Source organism: Ceratotherium simum, chromosome 2 (assembly GCF_057802395.1).
Source record: "Ceratotherium simum simum isolate JZ-2026a chromosome 2, ASM5780239v1, whole genome shotgun sequence".
NCBI lineage: Eukaryota > Metazoa > Chordata > Mammalia > Perissodactyla > Rhinocerotidae > Ceratotherium > Ceratotherium simum.
The window spans coordinates 77,731,199-77,752,068 of record NC_141901.1 but is presented as its reverse complement, the minus strand read 5'-3'; the positions used below and the strand labels follow the sequence as shown (position 1 = coordinate 77,752,068).

Genomic DNA, 20,870 nt, shown 5'->3' with positions numbered 1-20,870 from the left:
GAAATCACTTTCATTCTGTTGGATAAAGGTCCTGCTGCCATAAAGACGAGAAAGATAAAATGTGGTTCTTTATCATTGCTGTTAATCACCCATGATGCAGCCCCAAGTGATTCTGATTCAGCACTTCTGGGATTGGCCCCAGGCATCTGTATCTTTTTAAAAGATTCTACAGGTGATAGTGATGCCCAGCCAAGGCTGAAAATAACCATGCTACATGCTGGCATGGTTTTATTGTTAAAAACTAAAATTAGTATTCACCTAAACAAGCTCTTCCTCCAGTTTTCCCTGTCTCCATAAATGGCACCAACACATAAGCAGTTGCTTGGTCCCAATTCTTGGATGCAGACTTAGTCCTCTTTCCTCTACTCCCCACATCCAATCCACCACCAAGTCCTGTCAGCTTTGTCTGCCATTCTCTTTTTCTACTCCCATAACCCTGGTGCAAGATCCCATCAAGTCATGCCTAAACAACTGAAATAATCTCTCTAAATTATCTCCCCGCTTTTAGCACTCTTTCTCCCCACTGTCTAACGTTCACACAGCAGTCAGAGTAATCTTTTAAAAGCATAAACTAGATCAGGTCATGCCACTTCCCTGCTTAAAACCTCTGATGACTTTCTGTTGCACTTAGAACAAAATCCAAGCTTCTCATTACCCCGTATAAGGGTTTGCAAGATATACCCCCAGTCTACTTTTCCAACTTCGTTATATACCACTTTCCTCTTCATCCACTCAGCTAACTCCAGTTACACTCACATTCTTTCTGATCTTGAACGAGCCGGGCTTTTTCTGCCCTGGGTCTAGACAGTTCCTTCTGCCTACAATGATGGTGGTGATGGTGGTGGCAGCTAACATATATTGAGTGCTTCCTATTAGCCAGACACTAAAGTGTTTTACATGTATTAATGCACGTAATAGTCACAACAACTTTATGAGGTTGGTACTATTAATATTTCCATTTTACAGATGAGGAAAGGTCCAGAGACTTTAAGTAATTTGCTCAATTACTCAGGTACTCAGGCTAACTCCTCAATTCTCATTCAGAAGATATTAACCCCAGAAGTATGGTACTTTTCAGATATTAACTTAACCTTCCATCACCCAGTAAGTAACCAAAGCTGTTACAGAAGTATATACCCAGGTCTCATCATTTTGACCCTCTAATAGAATTACTTTTACTGAACTGCACTTTGGTATTATGATATCAATCTATATTGAAAGATGGAAGTCACACAATACCATGAATTGCTGTACTTCTTTTGAAAATTAATATGCTTTTACCCAAGGGAGAGAGACTCATATAACTGATCACGTTTCATTGTTTTGACCAGCAGGAGGTTAAGACTCAAATCTGCAATCCAATTCCAATAAAACGTACAGGATCTTGTGGCTATATTTTGGGCAAAAGGTTTTCCAATCTCAGCTGAGTTCTTAACACAACTCAGAAATTATTTTGTTAGTCCTCAGTCACTCGTCTGCTTACTCTTCACAGAACTCCTCAAGTGCCTTCTTCTGCCCGTACACATTTCTCTTAGTCTTGGGATTTAGTCTTCTACTTACAGAGAAAATGGAGTCTATTCTATTTGACCTCTTTCAACTTCTTTCTCCTTTTAAAACAAATCCCTACACTTATGCTATGTATAACTCATTTATTCTTGATCTTCCTTGCTTTTTAGAGAAATGCACTTAAGTCTATGAATTTTCCTCTAAGTGTTGCTTTAGGTGCAAAACTCAAATTTTTATAGTGATTTCTTCTCATTCAGTTCTAAACATTTTATAATTTCCATTTTGATTTTTTTCTTCTCTCTAGACCATGAGCTACTTAAGAGTATGTTTCTAAGTTACCAAAGTTCATTTTACTGCCCTTATACTGTCAATTTAAAACTTCATTGCACTGTAGACAGAGAATGTAGCCTTCTGGGGATGAGTGCCCAGGTGTAGTATTTTCAAACCTTGTTTCATAAACCCTCCCTAAATGATTTCATCTATTACAACTGCTTCACCTAATACCTCTATGTGGATGACTATACAAAAATATATCTGTAGTCTACTCTCTTGAATTTAGGGCCTACAGTTTTCTATACACTTATGAGACTAATTTCCTCTACGTCCTAGAGGCACTTCAGCCCTAACAAATTCAACACCAAAGCATTATCTCCACCCACCCTGAATATCTTCCTTCTTCTTCTCTTTTATTCTCTATTTTGAGAATGGTGATCCACATTCTATCCAACTGTTCAAGCAAGAAATACTAAAATTATCTTTTATTCCTCTTTCATACAAACTGAATGAACTGAATGAATGGTTCAAGTGCTGTGAATTATATTTCCTGATTATTTCTTGAAGCCATCGTTTCCTCTCTATTGTCACAGGCCCTCATCATTAATCCCCTAGGCTTGCAGTATCCTCCTAAATAGCCCTTAGTTAGTCTTGTCACCCCTCCCTCCCTCCTTCTTGTCACCCCTCTCTCTCTCCTCTTTTACCTTTGCTCCTGCTACCAGACATGTGTCGAAAACACAAGTCTGATAATTCCATTACCTTATTTAAAAATCTTTGATCACTGTCTACAGGATAAAGTCTAAATTTAGCACAGCATATAAGACCCTTTATCTGAGAAAATTCATCTGCTGTGCAAGTAGAAACTTTTCAGGCTTGATATACTACTAAACATACTATTTTATTTTATTTATTATTTTTTATTTATTATTTTTACTTATTTTTTAATTTTTTTTTGTGAGGAAGATCAACCCTGACCTAACATCTGCCAATCCTCCTGTTTTTGCTGAGGAAGACTGGCCCTGGGCTAACATCCATGCCCATCTTCCTCTACTTTATATGGGACGCCGCCACAGCATGGCCTGACCAAGTGGTGCATCAGTGCGTGCCCAGGATCCCAACCGGTGAACCCCAGGCCGCCACAGCAGGGCGCGTGCACTTAACTGCTTGTGCCACTGGGCTGGCCCCTAAACATACTATTTTAAATTCTTAAACCTGCAATTCTATTAAAAGCCTAGTGTTGAGAATTTTGAGGATTTGAGGATTTGGATAAAAGTGTTGCCCTATATATGGTTGCCTACGTATTACATTCTTATGATCAAGAAGAAGTTATAATCTTTGGATTAAGACCAATTTCCCAAAAAAACCTTGTACCAATTCTTGAGAGAGTACAAGTTACACCTCTAGCCCCATGAAAAAATTTCATACAGGTGAGGAGGAAGATGACACAGTCTGACAAGGCCAAGACTCAGGACTTTGTATTAGTAGTGCAGGACAACGAGACAGTGTTTTGAATGGTGATTGCAAATCATAAAATCTCAAAGGCAACAGGGAAAAAAGAAACATTATGAAAGATCAAGTGGCCTATGTATCCTTTAATCTGGGTTTATGAAAAAGAAGAAAATGATCCAAAATCATACTGATAGCAAGGAGGCAACGCAGTCCTTTCTAGCACCATACCATCTGTAACTAAAGTTACAATAGAACAATCTATGTTCATAATAATCTTTAAAGATAATAAAAGACAAATTAGGTTCTGCATCTTCAGTATGAGAAGACAGGTAAGTATGATTCATTACAGAAAAGTTTTCATGAAAAATGACTGAAAGAATGTAGGCTCATAAAAGAAATAAATTTATATTAATCTGTTAATTATATGCTAAGAATTGTTTTAGTTACTCAAAACAATTTCCTTCTTTTCAGAATAAGGGCATCAATATATTGCTGTATTTTATATCCTATTACCTCCCTATTAATAAAACTAGGTGCAATGTACTTTTATAGATTTTTGAACCATCAACATCCAATGTGTTTTTAAATTAGACAATAAGTAAGAATAGGCATTTGCTAAAGAAATCAGCCAACCCTGAAAAACAGCTGTGGAGCAGACGTAGATCTTATACTTCACAAAGAGGGAGAAAGCATCAGTACAGCACAATTCCCAGAAGCTCCTCCTACTGCCCTGACACTATGGGGACTTTATTGCTCTGATTTATTTATTCTGAAGGCAAATTCATTTTCTCAGCTTTACTGCTATATCTATGACCCTGAATTAGATGTGTATGTGTATTTTTATGTGTATATATGTATATATTTTGGCTTATATTTCTGAACTAGCGTGAGCTTCAGAAGCTTTACTCCATGTGGTATATCTTTGACTTATAAAATGATTTTAAAAAACTCAAATGTTTCATCTCAGAAGTTAATGTACTATGTAGTCTTGGAGAAAAAAAAAACTGCTCTATATCAAGCATTAAGCCAAAGTCAAAATTGCAAAGAATATACAAGCAAATTTGATATATGTACCACACATTTAATTGTATTTTATTCTAGAATATGAGATCCAAATGATATATGCATAGAGCAAAAATTGGAAGCATTCTGCATTAAAATCCAGTGGATTTAAGTCACGAAATTTGATTTCAAGCCCCATGTATGTGTTTTTAATAATTGTTGTGCAGAACAAATAAATCAGCTGTGATCTAATCAGGACTATAATGTGGCTAAAAGTTTTTCTATTTCCTTCAGATCACTGTTGCATACCTCCCAATGTAACAGAAAAAATTTAGTCCAGACTATTTATGAGATATAAACTTTAAAGAGAATCTTTCTTAAGCCTATTATGTAAAAACACATTTTACCAATCAAGTTTAATTTCTAGGATTTTTGTTTCAAATTTATTATCTTCCCACCAACATTTTACCTCTGGTCCTGGAAGGCCTGATGGTCCTTGGAGTCCTGGGTCACCTATTTGGCCCTAAAATGGGGAGAGGGGAATCAAAATATAAACATTAGTTTAATAAATACAATTTAAAAGGAAACAGACACATGGTAAGCAAACAGCACTCAATATATTATGCCACAGAAAGTTGTAATGACTTTTCAGCAAACAACAGTCAATATACTATTATGTCAAACAAAGTTGTAACAACTTTTCAGAAAGACTTAATTTGTAACCATAATCATTGTGGAAAACTTATGTGTACGGATGTAATATACATTTACGCCTAAGTGTTAGAGATACAAATTAATGAGTTTAAGTGCTCAAATCAAGAAAAAAAATTGTTTGTATGTGTTTCCCAGAGATAAACTTCGGCTCAACAAGGTAGGGAACTCTAGATGAGGAACTGCTCTCATAAATAACCAGTCCTAGGACTGTCTCTGAAAATTCCTCTCTTCTCTGATACTATAAGGGAGCTAATTTAGTAATTAGGAATCTTGTTGCTTAATCTCTCTAAGCTTCAGTTTTCTTATCAATAAAATGGGAATAAAGACAGTGCTAACGTCTTCACAGAGTCACTCTGAGGACTACATGAGACAATATACGAAAAGGCCAAGCACAGCACCTGGCCCAGAGAAAGTCCTCATTAAACGTTATCCAATTTTATAACCATTGATCCTTCCCTTCACAGCATCTCTCTTCTCCTGAACGAGACCTAGAATTCCTAGATTGTTTTGATCTTTTAATTAAAATTTTGAGGAGTTGGTTTCAATATCTCTGAAGCCACTTTCTGACATTCAGATTAACAATTTGAAATCAGGGCTGGAGAGGAAGATCAGAGGAGAGAGAAGTGGGTATAAAGCCTGAAACTAGAGAGGGCTGGCAATGCTCTCAAGAGATGAAAGTATAGAACAGGGAAGGCCAGTAGTCTGATACCCCTGTTTTCACAAGAAAAACTATTGAATTCATTACTTCTGTCATATTAAATTTCTATGTGAGTTCAAATTTGACTTCAATAGGCCTTATGATTATTGTATCATAAAATTATGTATCATAATTTTTTGTATCATAAAATTATGATACAATATGATTTTATCTGCTTTCCAAAAACTAAAGCACAGTTTCCCATAAGCATTAAATCCATTCTCGTATAGTAATGGAGTACCGGGACATGAAACAGTACACAGTACAAGTGCTGCAACCAAATCTAGAGAAAGGTAATGAAATAGTGTGCAAAAGTTCACCTAAGTTCTCCTAAATAAACGAATTCATAATCCATCATAATCAGTATCTAGGGGAGTCTTAAATTCTTAAAATGACAAGTACCTCTCTTAAAGAGATAGAGATGGAGTGCTCACTGGGGCCCTCTTGTGACAAAATCCAAACAAGAAGCTAAATTTACAAGCTTTGAGGAAAAAACAGCATACCCTAGGCCTTTGTTTTCAGAAAAGTTGATTGACAACCAAATATACAAAAACATAAATTGTGAAATAATTTTATTCATTTCTCAGAATAATTCTTCACCTTGAAAAACTTCAGTTGCAAGTTTTCTTGAATGTCAATTCTCCTTTATAAAAACTGAGTTTTCAAGTAACTTTTACAGAATTCAGTAATGATTGAGTAAACCGCTATAAATGACAGAAATGTCTAGTAAAAAATGGAAAGGACATAATAATTGTCTTTGTTTTCTCTGTTTTAAGGAAAGAATATTTCTTGACTTCAGATTGGTAGTTTTTTCTAGTTTTTAAATACTTACGGAGTAAAAGCTTCCCTGTTCCAATATGTAAAAACTTTCCAGATCAGAACATTCTTTTACCTTAAAAATATTCTTTCTTGTTACAACTTAGATCCATTTGGAAACAATATCAGTAACATCAACATTTTAGATAATAGAAAACCAAAAGTCGGAGATATACGAAAGACATCCCTATGATTTTGGCATTCTTTTCATGATAGTAAACAAATGTTTCAGGTAGGCACTAACTTGTATAATTGAGTGTGGGAGTTTGTTTCTTCATTTGATAACTGATTCTGTGTAAGCTATTTTATATTAAACAGGTGCCTCCTTCCATAATTAGAGACGGTTTCCAGGTCAAATCCCTACAATTTTTCTATTAATAAGACACAAACAAGTGATAAATAAAGTAAGAGACTAAAGACAAGGCCATCTCACAAATATTAATCCATAAGTCTATCCTAACCAAGTCCAAAGTATATATTTTTCAAAGATTTGATAAAACAAAAAATAGCCAACTATCTCCTACCAAAGTAATCCCTGCTGACATTAAAAATGTTTTTTTTAATTAGAATAATACAGAAAGATATAAAATGAGCAAGTAAAAGCCTCACTCGCACCATCTCATGCTCCTTGCATCCCTGCCCTAAAAAAAACACATTAGCGTTTCTGGTGATTTATTCCAGGAAAAAATATACTAAGGGTTTTAAGACAATGTATTAAAGATGAAATAGGCTCTCTGCCTTTTCTTTAGCTTAGACTAGAGAAATACTGGTAACCACTATTACTAAGAGTGGAAAACATGATAGAGTCACAGAGCTGCAAGGAACCTTAAATATGATGTAGACTGATTCTCATTTAAAACATGAGAAACTGGATACCATGGGGGTTAAACGCCCAAGGTCACAGCAGGTCAGTGTCAGGGCTGGGACTAAAATGTAAGTCTTTGTTTCTCAGACCAGGGGTTCTCCTGCCCCTTAGTAAACACGTTATCAACACAAATTGAATCAAAGAGTAAAAGGGAGACATTAAAAAGGTTTACCTTATAAAAGCATGATATTTGACTCTAGTTTTCTCAAATAACTAACTGTAAAGCATAAGAGAATAATATTGATATAATTTATTACTTAGTATTGGCCTTAGAAAATGTGTTGAACCATTTCTTTTTATTAATATCGAAAGTTAGGAAACCCTCACATTATAAAAAAAGAAGACATAAGAAGTTAGGGTCTTATTTTGCCAAGCACCAGATATTGGAAGTCCCTGTTATGTGGTTTAGAATCATCCTTGAAAACCAGATGCTTTTTGTTAGCTCATGACCTATTCTCCTGCCTCTTATGTATGCACTTTGGAGTTTCTGAGATTCAACTCCAGGACACAAGTCTGTGTACATGGCTGACTGGGTTTACCCTGAGTCCAGGGAGAAAAACTAGTAAAACTAAAGCTGACTACCAACATATCACTAGACAAACAGATGCCAAAAATTGTTCTTTGGATTAAATAATAACTGAGAGATGTAAGTGAAATGCTGTCACTGTTAGAAGTCATAAAGTAAGGGGTATATAAAGCTCTGTATATGTAAATGCTCCTTCCTTTGATGCAAAAATAAATAATCCTGAGATGGGTGGGTAGAATTAGAGGGAACATGATAAACTGCTCAGGAAAACAACATTCTTTTTTTAAGGTATATTTTAATGTTATATTAATAAATTAAAATTTTATAACTAATTTTTTTCTATCTACAATCATCTTCACAGAGTTATAATCAATATTAAAATCCAAAAACAATCTTAAAATGTTAAACCCTAAAACAGTAACACACAGTGACTAAGAGCATGAGCTCTAACATACATGATTACCTAGTGCAGGGCCTTGCTTGCTCGGTACCAGCCTGCTTGCCCCATCATAGCCATGTATCTATCCTTCTGGCTCCCTTCTGGGCAGGACACCAAACACCTAGTATTGTAACTATCCAAGGCCTGGCCAACCTGGATCTGTTTATCTCAAAGAACACCACGTCTTGAAGGAACACAGAACCCTTCCACATGAGCTACTGGTCCTTGGAATGCTGGTCATGCAAGGTCAGACCCTCTTGGCAAGCACGTAGCCTTTGTTTCCCTGCCTACTTAAGCAACCTCCTCTCTGTCCACGGTAGTGGTGAGCAACTCCATCCAGCTGGCTGCTCCTGGACTCCCTGTATGTAAGTTCTCAATAAACGCTTATGTCTCCTGCGCTGTCTGTGGGTCTTTTCTTCGGTCTCTTGGTCACCTATCCCGCATTGCTCACACAATTGGGTGTGCCGTCAGACATCTAGTTTTCCCAGGTGGCCACCAACTAACTATGGGACCTTGGGCAAGTCATTTAATTCTCTGTGTCTCAGTTTCCCTAACATGTAAAATAGGAATAATAACAGTAGCAACTTCATATGATTGTTTTGAGGATTAATCTAGAGGTATAGTCCTTAGAAAGGTGCCTGGCACCTTGTAAACACTCAGTAAATGTTATCTATAATAATTATTATGATTTTTAATATGCAGAGATACACATTTTTTTCTTTTTTGTGAGGAAGATTAGCCCTGAGCTAACATCCGATGTCAATCCTCCTCTTTTTGCTGAGGAAGACTGGCCCCAGGCCAACATCCATGCCCATCTTGCTCCACTTTATACAGGATGCCTCCACAGCATGGCTTGACAAGCGGTGCCTTGGTCCATGTCCAAGATCCGAACATGCGAACCCCGAGCCACCAAAGTGGAGTGCGTGAACTTAACCGCTATGCCACTAGGCCGACCCTCAGAGATACACTTTTAACTCATGTTTTAATCATTTCATTTAAAGGATTTAAATTATTCAGTAATTTTAGTTTTATAATTTGTTGGGTTTCATGTTAACTACAATATAAGGTACCCTTTTTTTCCAGCTAACTGATGCCCTAACTAGTTAAAAAAAGAGAAGGAACAGGTCCGGCCCTGTGGCATAGTGGTTAAGTGCGTGTGCTCCGCTGCTGGTGGCCTGGGTTTGGATCCCGGGCGCTACACCGACGCACTGCTTGTCAGGCCATGCTGTGGCCGCGTCCTACATAAAGTGGAGGATGGTTGGCATGGATGTTAGCTCAGGGCCAGTCTTCCTCAGCAAAAAGAGGAGGATTGGCATGGATGTTAGCTTAGGGCTGATCTTCCTCCCAAAAAAAGAAAAAAAAAAATGACAAGGAACTAAAATATTTGGGCCCACAAAAGAGTGTGCCATGCTCTCTTTTCTTCAGAGTATTTCCTTAATGAAACAGATATTTGGAAAAATTAAAATATTATTTAAGGTGCTTTATATTTTCTGGCTTAAAAGTCCACTGCTTAACTTAAATACTGCCTATAATAGATCAACAAGGTCTTTAGGGCTCATGGAAATTTGGCGTTGGCCTGGGATGACGGGGGTGGGGAGGGTGAAGTCCAACAGCCTATGAAATGTGAGCTGAAAACTTGAGGAATTAGCTTTATTCTAGAATTGAAGAGAGAAAATGCCAGACCGGTAGGCTTGTATCCTACCTCTTATACTCTACCAATACCAACAAGCATCAAGACTCATGCCAAGGTGTGTACTCCATTAATCAGAAAGAGCAAAGCAAAAGTTCAAACATACTGAAGGTCCTGGCTTTCCTCTCAGCCCTGGTGGTCCTGGAAAACCAACAGCACCCTAAAAGAGGAGAATAGTAGAGGGAAGAGAAAAGCTATTATATCACAAAAGGCAGATATGACTCTATTACAGACTACTAAAAAAATTCATGAAAGTATTCTAAAAAACTGAGACAACTGTTTCAAACAAGACATGTAAAACCATATTGCTACCTTATCCTAAAAAAATCCATGGTTATAACAATGAGTACTCCTTTCTTATTAAAGAACTTATACTTTTTCACTGGCTTTTTGTATTTATATAAAATTAATGGTAAAAAAGTTACCTTGTCTCCAGGATACCCTGGTTCTCCTGGCTCTCCCGCAATGCCTTGTTCACCCTAGAGAGCACAATTTCACACGAAGATATTTAAGCAATGCAAACATGTCAATAGTAGAAGAAAGCAAATATTAATTACAGAAGAATAATTTCTCTGTTTCCTATTTCTGAGAAAAATTATATAATGGATAGTAAAGATTAGATCCTATATATAAAAACAAAATATTTTACAAGTAGTGTTGATTCAAAAGAAAAAAAATAAATGTGATAAGAAATGATCTCTATGATAATATAAATATTTAAATCACCTTATCACCTTTGATTCCAGGTAGGCCCTTATGCCCTGAAAGGCCCTAAAAAAAAAAGTGATATTTTTTGATATCATAGAGAAATTAAATGGAAATATCCACTATGCAAATAGAACCATACCATTGGGCCAGGAATTCCAGAAGGTCCAATTGGTCCCATTGGGCCAACACTACCCTGAAAAGCAATAAGAAAGTAAGACATCATTAAGCATCCACTAGGATTAGAGATAGAACGTGGTAAAATTAATTCATTAATTAACCCAGAACAGTTCATCTCACTAAGCTCCCACACATGTCTTATTCTTCAATAACCTCTTTTTCTCTCTACATTTATAAATCATATCAATCTTCAAACTTTAGTGAGGTCCATCTTACTTCCCGAAGCCTTCTAATACTGGTTTTGTCTGTAAGGACCCTTCTCTTCCTTGAGCTCCTGTAACACTTCCTATCCATGACATTCATCTTGAAATATTTTTCCAACTACATAATATCTTGAAGACAGGGGAAATATTTTAAGGCCATGTTTCCAGGAAGTATTTAATAAATACTTCATTTGATTGTTTTACATTTTTATTTCACCCATTTATTCAACAAATATTTACCAGGCTGTTACTATGTGCCAGGCATTCCAATGATTTTATTTCTTCTGAAATTTGCAGAATGGGAAAATTTACCACAATTTCAGGGATAAACTGAGTACTGAACAAAAGACTCTACTCTTCTGGGCTTCTCTCACTCATTCATCATTTAACATTCATTAAGCATAATATGTACCAGACACTGTAGTACTGTTAAGGAAACAAAGATAAAAAAGACATAGTCACCAATGTCAAAGTTCTCAGTTTAACGCTCCAAAGCAAGAGTCCTCAACAACAAAACATAACTACCACTATCATCTCCTACAAGCAAGAGATGTATAAAAACTCCTTAAACATGGCATTTTAGAAGACAATAACAACAATAAGGGTATTTGAAAGTAAAATTTGAAAAAATTGTGGACATCTCTTGATGGTTTGGGGATCAGTTATAATTTCTGGGTCACTGACACCTCCATTTTCCTTCTTTCTCTTGCTACCTCTCTGTACCTGGCTACCATAACATCCTTCATGCTCAAAGACCAAGTTGGTTTAAACCTCCCTTTAATGGTTTCCAAATGTTAAGGAACATTTAAAGGTATATTTGTGACAATGTGGAAAATGTTACCCCTTTAGTTATAATCCAAATTTCCTAGGATAGCATCCCAGGCCCTTACTACCAGGCTTCCCTCAACCCTTCCAGTCTCATCTCCTCTCATTTGTCCCTACTCCTTTACTTCTCTTTCCTCCAAATCCAACATTTTTGCCACAATGGATTGTTTTCCATTCTCTGAACATGCTCTCCCTTATCATATGGTCCAAGCCTTTGAAGATATGATTACCACTACTGGAATGCCCTTCTTCTATACTACTGAGTATACTGCATTGCACTTTTTTTTCTCTCTTCTTTGTCTGTGCATTCTGTGAGAGTAGAACCATGTTTTATTCATTTTTTTTATTTCCCAGACCCAACATAATAACTGGTACACAATAGTTTTGAAAGAAAGTATGGAATGAATACTAGAGGAAGTAATCAACTTTAAAAATAAAATTTAAAACAGTGATTTTTAGAGTTCTACCTCCCAACATAACAGAGCATTTCTTATAGTCTACATTTACACAATACAAATTTCAGAATGGAAAATATGACATCTTTATTTTTTGAAAAGTCCTAAAGTCTATGCAATATAACTAGGATAAATTATTTCCAACATGTTTAATCCCGAAATATATGGGACTGTGAGAGTCAAAGAGTAATATTTTCCAACCTAATAAACAGATATGCAATATTAAGACACCACTGACAAATTCTGTCAATAGGAAACAATCATAATTATAGTGGATTAAAACTTATGATAGTTTCAAAAAATATAATAAACATCTATGGTTGGAAATTGCAGCAATAATACATGTAAGTATGGAAAGGAATGTCTTACAAACAAACAAATATTTCTTTGTTGTCCTGTTGTTTTTTCTATAGACAATATAATATTGTTAACTTTTGTTTCAGTAAATATATTCCTGTGCATAGTCTGGCATCTTCAGACGAATGTACTTTGTATGCACAATATCCTATCTTACTTTTTAATCACTCAAAGAAAAATCACAAAATAGTAAGTGTTGGGAGACAAACAAAAACATACACATTATAAAGGACTTAGTAAAATAGACAATTAAAAAGTAAAATGGTATGCATACAGAAATTTCCAAGAAACATCAAGCATTCTGTGGCATGTCACAAGTTGTGTGGAAAATCCTACTCCTTAAAAACTATAGCCTTCTCAAAGCGATCCATGATAGGTTTTAAGTTCCACAAAGATAACCTGGAGGCCCTTCAGCACTCCCAACTTATCACACTCCTCTTCCACAAGATGATGGAGTAGACAGAAGATATACTTTCATGCATGGGAGCTTAGCTGAGGGTGTCTGGGATATATCACTAGAGGCAGAAGAGCCTCCCACACAGCAATAAATAATTGAGAACTTTTGAGTCAAAGTCAGTCAAAGAAATATACCCAAAGATAGATTCTTTATATAAAAACAGCAGCCACTGGCTAATTAGAGTTCATATGAGTGAGCATACTGTGGAAAAGACTGTGAGTTCCACATTGGGCTTTTCAACCACACTCACCCACACCCACAGGCAATAATCACTGCCACTAACGCAACTAAGAAAGCAAATGACAATAACAATCAACTGCAGGGAAAAAATAATTTGGAGAAAGCAATACCATCTCTTGTCAGAAACTATACTTGCTGGACGTTAACTCCTGAGATATAAAGCAGAGGCTGCAGTTCTGGGCAAGCAGATAAACTGTTTACTATGAAATATAAAGGTTCTACATAATCTTTCCCAATTAACTTTCAAAACCCCACCTCCTTCCATGCCGCTCCCATCCTCCCACACTTCCTAGGCTATAATCCTGCTACTCCTCTTTCCATTTCCCAAACATTCCATTTTTCCCTTCTTCTGTGCATTTGAACAAGATTTCTTCTGCCTGAAGAGTCCTCTTCCCTTTTCCTCCCCACTCATACACAGTCTTCGAGACATAGCTTGAAAGACATCTCCTTTGTGAAACCTACTCTGACTCTCTGAGATAACATAAAATGCTCCTTTCTCAGTGGCTTTATTTTAGTCCATTGGAGCAATAATAAGATTGTACAATATTGCTTATTTTTCCTTCTATGCCATTAGATTATAATGCTGTCAAAAACAGAAATCTTAACTTATTTGCATTTTTAGGCCTAGCATCTAGTTCAACATTTGACACATAAGTAGGTGCACACGTTGTTTTGATTAAAAAATTAAATAATGTACAATGGAAGTAGTAATACCTGCTCTATCTACTTTATTACTTGTTGAGGAACAAATGAGATATGCATGTGAAACTACTTTAAAAAGCATAAAGTACCATCTATATCAATGTAGAAGAGATAAGGATTACAAAGATGACTGTTAGTGTCATCACCCATTTTCGTTTCTGTGGACTCTCTTCCCCTGTACCAAAGGGGTGAGTGGAGAAAGAAAAAGGAAAGAAAAAGCAGTTATTTTTACTGAGCACCATTATGTGTCGGCACTGTGCTAAGTCCGGGAACTGAAAGATGAATAAGAGTGCAATATAACTACTAGGCAGAGAAGTAGAGGCAGAGCATTTCAGGTAGACAACAAGTACAAAGGTCACGAAGTAGGGAGGCTGCATGGGATCTGAGAAGGAACAGCTTTGCTAGTGCACAGAATATGTTCTCAAGATGCAGACAAGAACCAAAACAGTCTAGACATCTCAGGCCGTGTTAAGAATTTTGGTCTTAATCTTAACTGTAGTAACAGAAACTTTGAGCTAAACAACTTGATGCTAGTAAGTTAAATGAAGAATGCATGAAAGGGCCGGCCCTGTGGCTTAGTGGTTAAGTGCGCGCGCTGCGCTACTGGCGGCCCAGGTTTGGATCCCGGGCGTGCACTGAAGCACCGCTTGTCCGGCCATGCTGAAGCGGCGTCCCACATACAGCAACTAGAAGGATGTGCAACTATGACATACAACTATCTACTGGGGCTTTGGGGGGTGGTGGGGGAGGAGGATTGGCAATAGATGTTAGCTCAGAGCCGGTCTTCTTCAGCAAAAAGAGGAGGATTAGCATGGATGTTAGTTCAGGGCTGATCATCCTCACACACACACAAAAAAGAATGCATGAAAAATATCTTTGGAGTCCGACTCCCTTCCCTTGCTTCCTTTCCCCATTGATAAGGCCATTGACTACCACCTACAGGTTTAACCTTACTCTAAGCTCTGAGAGAAAAAATTGCTCCTCTGGATTCCACCTTCATATAGAGCTTCTCCTGAAGCCTAAAGAAATCTCATAAGAGAGATAGTATACATTTTAAGGTAATATAAGTTTTACAGAGGTGGTATAGCACAAAGGGTTGAATTTGGACTCTGGATATAGATCACCTGGCTTCAAATCTGGGCTCAACACTTATAAACTAAGTAGTCCTGGGCTGTTCTGGGAATTAAATGACATATCACTTGTGACTAGCACTACTAGTCACAGAAAATAGAAAATACTAAATAAAAGTGAGCTGTTATTGCTAATTTTATCACTACTGCTATACTAATATTATCATGTAAGAGAAAAGTTTAAATATCTTAGACTCACTGAGGTTCTCTGATTCTTAATTTTATACTCTTGTCATCCCAAAATGGCAACTTAAAACTTACACTGATTTTTATCATAGTTCCAATAACTGAACTTCACCTGACTTATTCCTTTGGCCAAGTTGTCACCTTCTCCCTTAGGGTAGTTAAGGTGGGGAAAGACCATTAGATTTGGAGTCAGACGACCTGTGTTCAAGTTCAAACTAAAAATATTGTGGCTATAATTTACGGCATAAAATTCTGGAGTCTTAATTACCTATTTCATGTGTTAGAGCAAGCTCTAAATTGATTTTTAAGGAACATCTGCTCATGGTCATATCCTACTTTTTTATGGATAGAAATAGATTCTTTTAAGATTCTATCTTCACTAGGCTCCTTACATTTAATAAAGGTATGTCAATCTTGCCTTTAGCTCAGCTGAATCTTAAAACATATACCTCTACATTTACATAAAATATCTGCAATTCATATCCCTGTCGTGAGCCATAAGCTTGGCTGAGAGAAATATATTTATGAAGATATATCAGAAGTAGCAGTCTGTTCACTCCAACGAATAATCTAAAATTTATCAGAAAGCAACATATCTGGACTACATTGTTTTGGCCTCCACAGAAATGCTTTTACCAAACATTGCTTTGCATACATCAGAAAATCCCGTGAAACTCAGAGTTGAATTCACTGTATAAAAACTGATTAACTGGACAAAAAATATAGTCAGTTATATTTTTAGTAGAAAAAATAAATTAGGTATTAAAATGTTTAATGGCATTGGTGAAGTCCAGCTCTTACTTTTTCTTCAGAATGGTTTTTCTAACCATTTATTCAATTTTATTCCATAAAGTGTACAGTTACCATAATGTGCTTTTTTTAGACCTATCTGTGTCCCTCCAGACAAGATGGTTTGAAAGATTATCTCAGAGGAAAGAGGTGGCTGTTCTAAGTCTTACACTTTTGAAGAAACTAGGTCTTGATTAAGTATCCTTTAATGAAACAGACAAATACATACGTACACATAAAACTGTAGAAATTTGTTATTTTAGCTCATCATAAAGTATAATTAATTTCTTGGTTCAAACTACTGATCTAATTTGCAATCTGGTGGGAAAATACATTTGAGTAAGTTGATATCCAACAATGACACTAAAATTTCTCATTTTTTTTAAGTTTTATAAACACATCTAACAAATATAAATCCACAAGAAAATATTTTATAAGAATGATGATATTTGATACTCACTCTAAGCCCAGGAAATCCTGGAGGACCAATGCTACCTATAAGTCCCTATGTAAAAGAAATGTGCAAAACTGGTTAAATATGATTCCAAACTACTAAGGATATTTTCTAAAGACGAAGACAAAAATTTCTAGGGAAAAATATATCAAATTTTACTTTCTTCTACAGCTAACTTCTAAAACTTCCCTACTCTTCTGCATCCTTCTAGGAAGCGCAAGTCGCTGGTGGCAGTTTATGTTCTTCAAAAGCGCCCCTGGCTCCATGCCCTTGCATGCTAGGACTACCACCTAGCCTAGACTTTTCTATGTCTCCTATGTATCTTATGTATCTAATAAAGGAAGTAAATCCCATTAGCAATCAGCATTATAGACATAACCAGTCTATACACTGAAGGAAAAGACAGGTGGTCAGCATACAGGGTTAGAAGAATATATTCAGATGGTTTAAAACACCATCAACTCTTTTGAAGTACATTATTTAAATTCTCTAAACTTCAGTTTTCTCATTTATAAAACAAGAATAATAATATTTGTTCTCATTGTTGAAAAAGTCACACTGAAAATTGTCACATGTATAAAAGGTTTTGAAAATTTTCCTAAAGCACTATACAAAGGTAAAAAGTTACCTACAATGTTAAATTATTTATATAAATAATTTTATATATTTTAAATTATTTTAAATTAATAATATTAATTTTTCCAGTTGATTTGTGATGGGTCTTTGTGATGGTCTTTTGAACTTGTCATTATAGTCTTTATGATAATTCCCAATGCACTCCAGGTCACTGTTACATTATTTACATGGTACAAGGTACAAGAATAGTTTCGCTTTTTTTTGCTTTTCAAATTCTGTTTTAAAACAAAGGCATAGTATAAAATAAAGAGAATTATAAACCAATAAACTAAAAATATCCAGTTTATTCTTACATTTTAAAGATTTTAAAGATTCAAAATGCTCTTCAGGAAGCATTATGTTATATTTAAACAAAGAGCAGATTTCAAAAAGAAAAATTTTATATATGGTATGAGTCTAACCCTAACAAACTTCATCTATATTTAACTGATAAAAAATTAAATCAGATGGCTTCACACTAGGTAGGCAAGTACATAAATGGTATTTTTTAAAAAAAGTAAATGATGCTTACTTTATTATGCTTGAAATGAGAAGCTTTCCAGAATCATGGGCACGAAAACGATTGCAAGTATTCTACTTAAAACATCATTTGAATTTTTAACACTTTATTTGGAAATCAATTCTACTCTTATGTGCCAAGCCTTATAACAAATAAAACCTTGGCTAAATTAACCAAATAAGCTAATATAGTTATAATTTAGAAAAAGAAATAAAACCCTATTTTAAAAATATTTTATTTAAGTACAAATGTTAGTAATTTACCAATGTCTAAATATAAGAACTAGTCTTAATTTAGCCTACAAGAATTTTATGATTCATTCTAATTCACTTTAAAATCTTATAAAAAGATTGTGTGTGGGGGCTGGCCTGGTGGCATAGTGGTTAAGTTCACACGCTCTGCTTTGGTGGCCCGGGGTTTGCATGTTCAGATTTCACATGCAGACCTATGCACCACTCATCAAGACATGCTCTGGTGGCATCCCACATACAAAATAGAGGAAGATTGGCACAGACATTAGCTCAGGGACAATCTTCCTCAGCCAAAAGAGGAAAATTGGCAACAGATGTTAGCTCAGGGCCAATCTTCCTCACCAAAAAAAAAAAAAAAAACAACAACAACAACAAAAAAAGATTGTGTGCATGGCGTAGATTGGGGAGTAGCTCCTTAATGCCCTTTCAGAGCAAAAAGTGAAGATTTTTCTACCTGGTGTCAAAAAACAGCAATCCATCATCATTCTTTGATAATATAATTAAATTAGTTTTAGAATGGTAACTCTCTAATCTGAACATTGATATCTGAACAATCCCAAAAAAGACTTCTCTATAAAATACTCAAAAGTAAGGCAGATCAATAACAGGTTTGAGTCCAAAAGAGTATCACTGAGTGCACAATTTTTACATGAGGCTTGTTAGTACCTTCATGTAAATGCAAGCCTTCTTCAACACCCACCCCCAAATATACAAGTCAGTATTGTGATCATATATTTCTAATATTTTACTTAAAGTCACATTTAACATGGTCAATATAATTAATTTTAATGATTATCTCTCAAGATAGAGTTTATTTATAACACTTTTGGCTTATTTCTCATGTTGAAAAATCACAGATTGGAATGTGCACAGTGGTATGGGAACTGTCTGTCCAACAGTGCTTATTCACAAATGTGGTAATGACAATGGCAAGTGCAGTTGCTATGGAGTCTCAGTGATGTTAGACTGCAAGATTGGACCCACAATGTACTCACAGGACTGCCATCAGGACCAGCAGGGCCTCTGTCTCCAAAGCCACCTGGAAAACCCTGGCCCAGGGAAAGAGGAAGAAATGCTGTTAAAGCGAACATAGACAATTCATTCTTGCTATGTTTTCTGATAAAGAATTTAGTAATAGGAAGAGGAGTGATGTCAGCAACATGGTGGAGTGAGCTATTCCCTATATTTCTCCCCCTTTGAACTACAACTAAATGGATATTCATTGATCAATGGAGGATACCCACACAGCACAACAGGACACCTGAGAGACCCACACAGCTATACAGCTGAAGGTGGATGGACTGCCTCCAGGAGGTGGTGGAGATAGGTGAGCACTTCCCTGCCCCCAGCAGCCTTGTGCACAGCTCTCCCGGCTGGCACGAGTGCCCATAGTACTGCTGTGGCCCTGACAGTGGAAGTGTGCCTCGGAGTGACTGTGGAGCAGGTGGTGGCAGCCCTGAGCCCCCACATGATCGCTTTCCTGTCCAGTGGGAGAGCCCACAGTGCTGCTGTGGTCCCAAGGAGTGACCCAGGCTCAGACCCCGTGAGGAAGCCCCATCCACCAAGTATAGCAGCTGGTGCAACCGTAAGAAGAGGTGGTGGCGGATCTATGCACCCAGATGAATGCTTTACCAGCTGGCGCAAGTGCCCATAGTACCCCACAACTTCCAGCAGATGGGGTGGGATCAGAAACACAGCTCCCACTTCCCCCCAGCAGTAGCAAGTGAAATCCGCAACCTGATACAACCACAAATGCCCCAGTAAAAGATTAGTTCATCAAACACCATGAGAAACTACAGTAACAATTCAGAGCAGAAGAAGAATGACAATTCTCCAGAAACCAACCCTAAAGTCACAGAAATTTACAATCTGAATGACAGAGAATTCAAAATAGTTATCATAAAGAAACTCGATGAGTTACAAGAAAACTCAAAGAGATAGTTCAGTGAGCTCAGGAATAAAATTAATGAGAAGAAGGAATATTTCACAAAAGAGATAGAAACTATAAAAAAAAACAAGCAGAAATTCTGGATATGAAAAACACAGTTAATGAAATAAAAAATAATCTAGAATACTTAAAAAAACAGCTGATTATAGAGGAAAGAATTAGTGATTTAGAGGATAGAGATATAGAAATGCTTCAGGTGGAGGAGAAAAGAGAACTAAGATTTTAAAAAAACTGAAGGAGTTCTTTGAGAAATATCTGACTCGATTAGGAAAAGCAACATAGGGATTATAGGTATTCCAGATGGAGAAGAGAGGAAGAAAGGAGCAGAGAGCTTGTTCAAAGAAATAATAGCTGAGAATTTCCCAAACCTGGGGAAGGAAACAGACTTACAAATACATGAAGCCAACAGAACTCCTAATTACATCAATGCTAAAAGACCTTCTCCAAAGCATATAATAGTAAAACTGGCAACAACAAAGAAAAAATATTAAGGGCAGCAAGGCAGAAAAAAATAACCTAGAAGGGAACCCTTATCAGGCTTTCACCAGATTTCTCAGCAGAAACCTTACAGGCTAGGAGAGAATGGAATGATATATTCAAAATACTGAAAGACAAAATCTTTCAGCCAAGAATACTCTATCCAGTGAAAGTAACCTTCAGATACAATGGAGAAATAAAGCTCTCCTAGATAAAGAAAAACTGAGGGAGTTCATTGCCACTAGACCTCCCCTACAAGAAATGATTAAGGATGTCCTCACACTTAAAAGAAAAAGGCGAAGGTCTACAAAGCTTTGAGCAAGGAGATAAATAGACTGACAAAATCAGAAAACTGCAGCTTTCTTTCAGAACAGGGAAGCAAATAATTATAATTTAAAA

The 20,870-nt window shown here is 36.3% G+C and overlaps 1 protein-coding gene across 1 annotated transcript in view; it reads right to left on the bottom strand.

Moving 5' to 3' along the window:
* COL24A1 (collagen type XXIV alpha 1 chain) overlaps positions 1-20,870 on the bottom strand; it is a 346,899-nt gene that overhangs the window by 216,824 nt on the left and 109,205 nt on the right. Inside the window, exons 14-20 of the mRNA XM_087448191.1 lie at positions 19,042-19,095; positions 16,667-16,711; positions 10,825-10,878; positions 10,704-10,748; positions 10,403-10,456; positions 10,084-10,137; positions 4,700-4,753 (exon numbers count right to left, since the gene is read on the bottom strand). Of these exons, the coding sequence (XP_087304317.1) occupies positions 4,700-4,753; positions 10,084-10,137; positions 10,403-10,456; positions 10,704-10,748; positions 10,825-10,878; positions 16,667-16,711; positions 19,042-19,095 (360 nt within the window). The remainder of the gene's footprint in view (positions 1-4,699; positions 4,754-10,083; positions 10,138-10,402; positions 10,457-10,703; positions 10,749-10,824; positions 10,879-16,666; positions 16,712-19,041; positions 19,096-20,870) is intronic.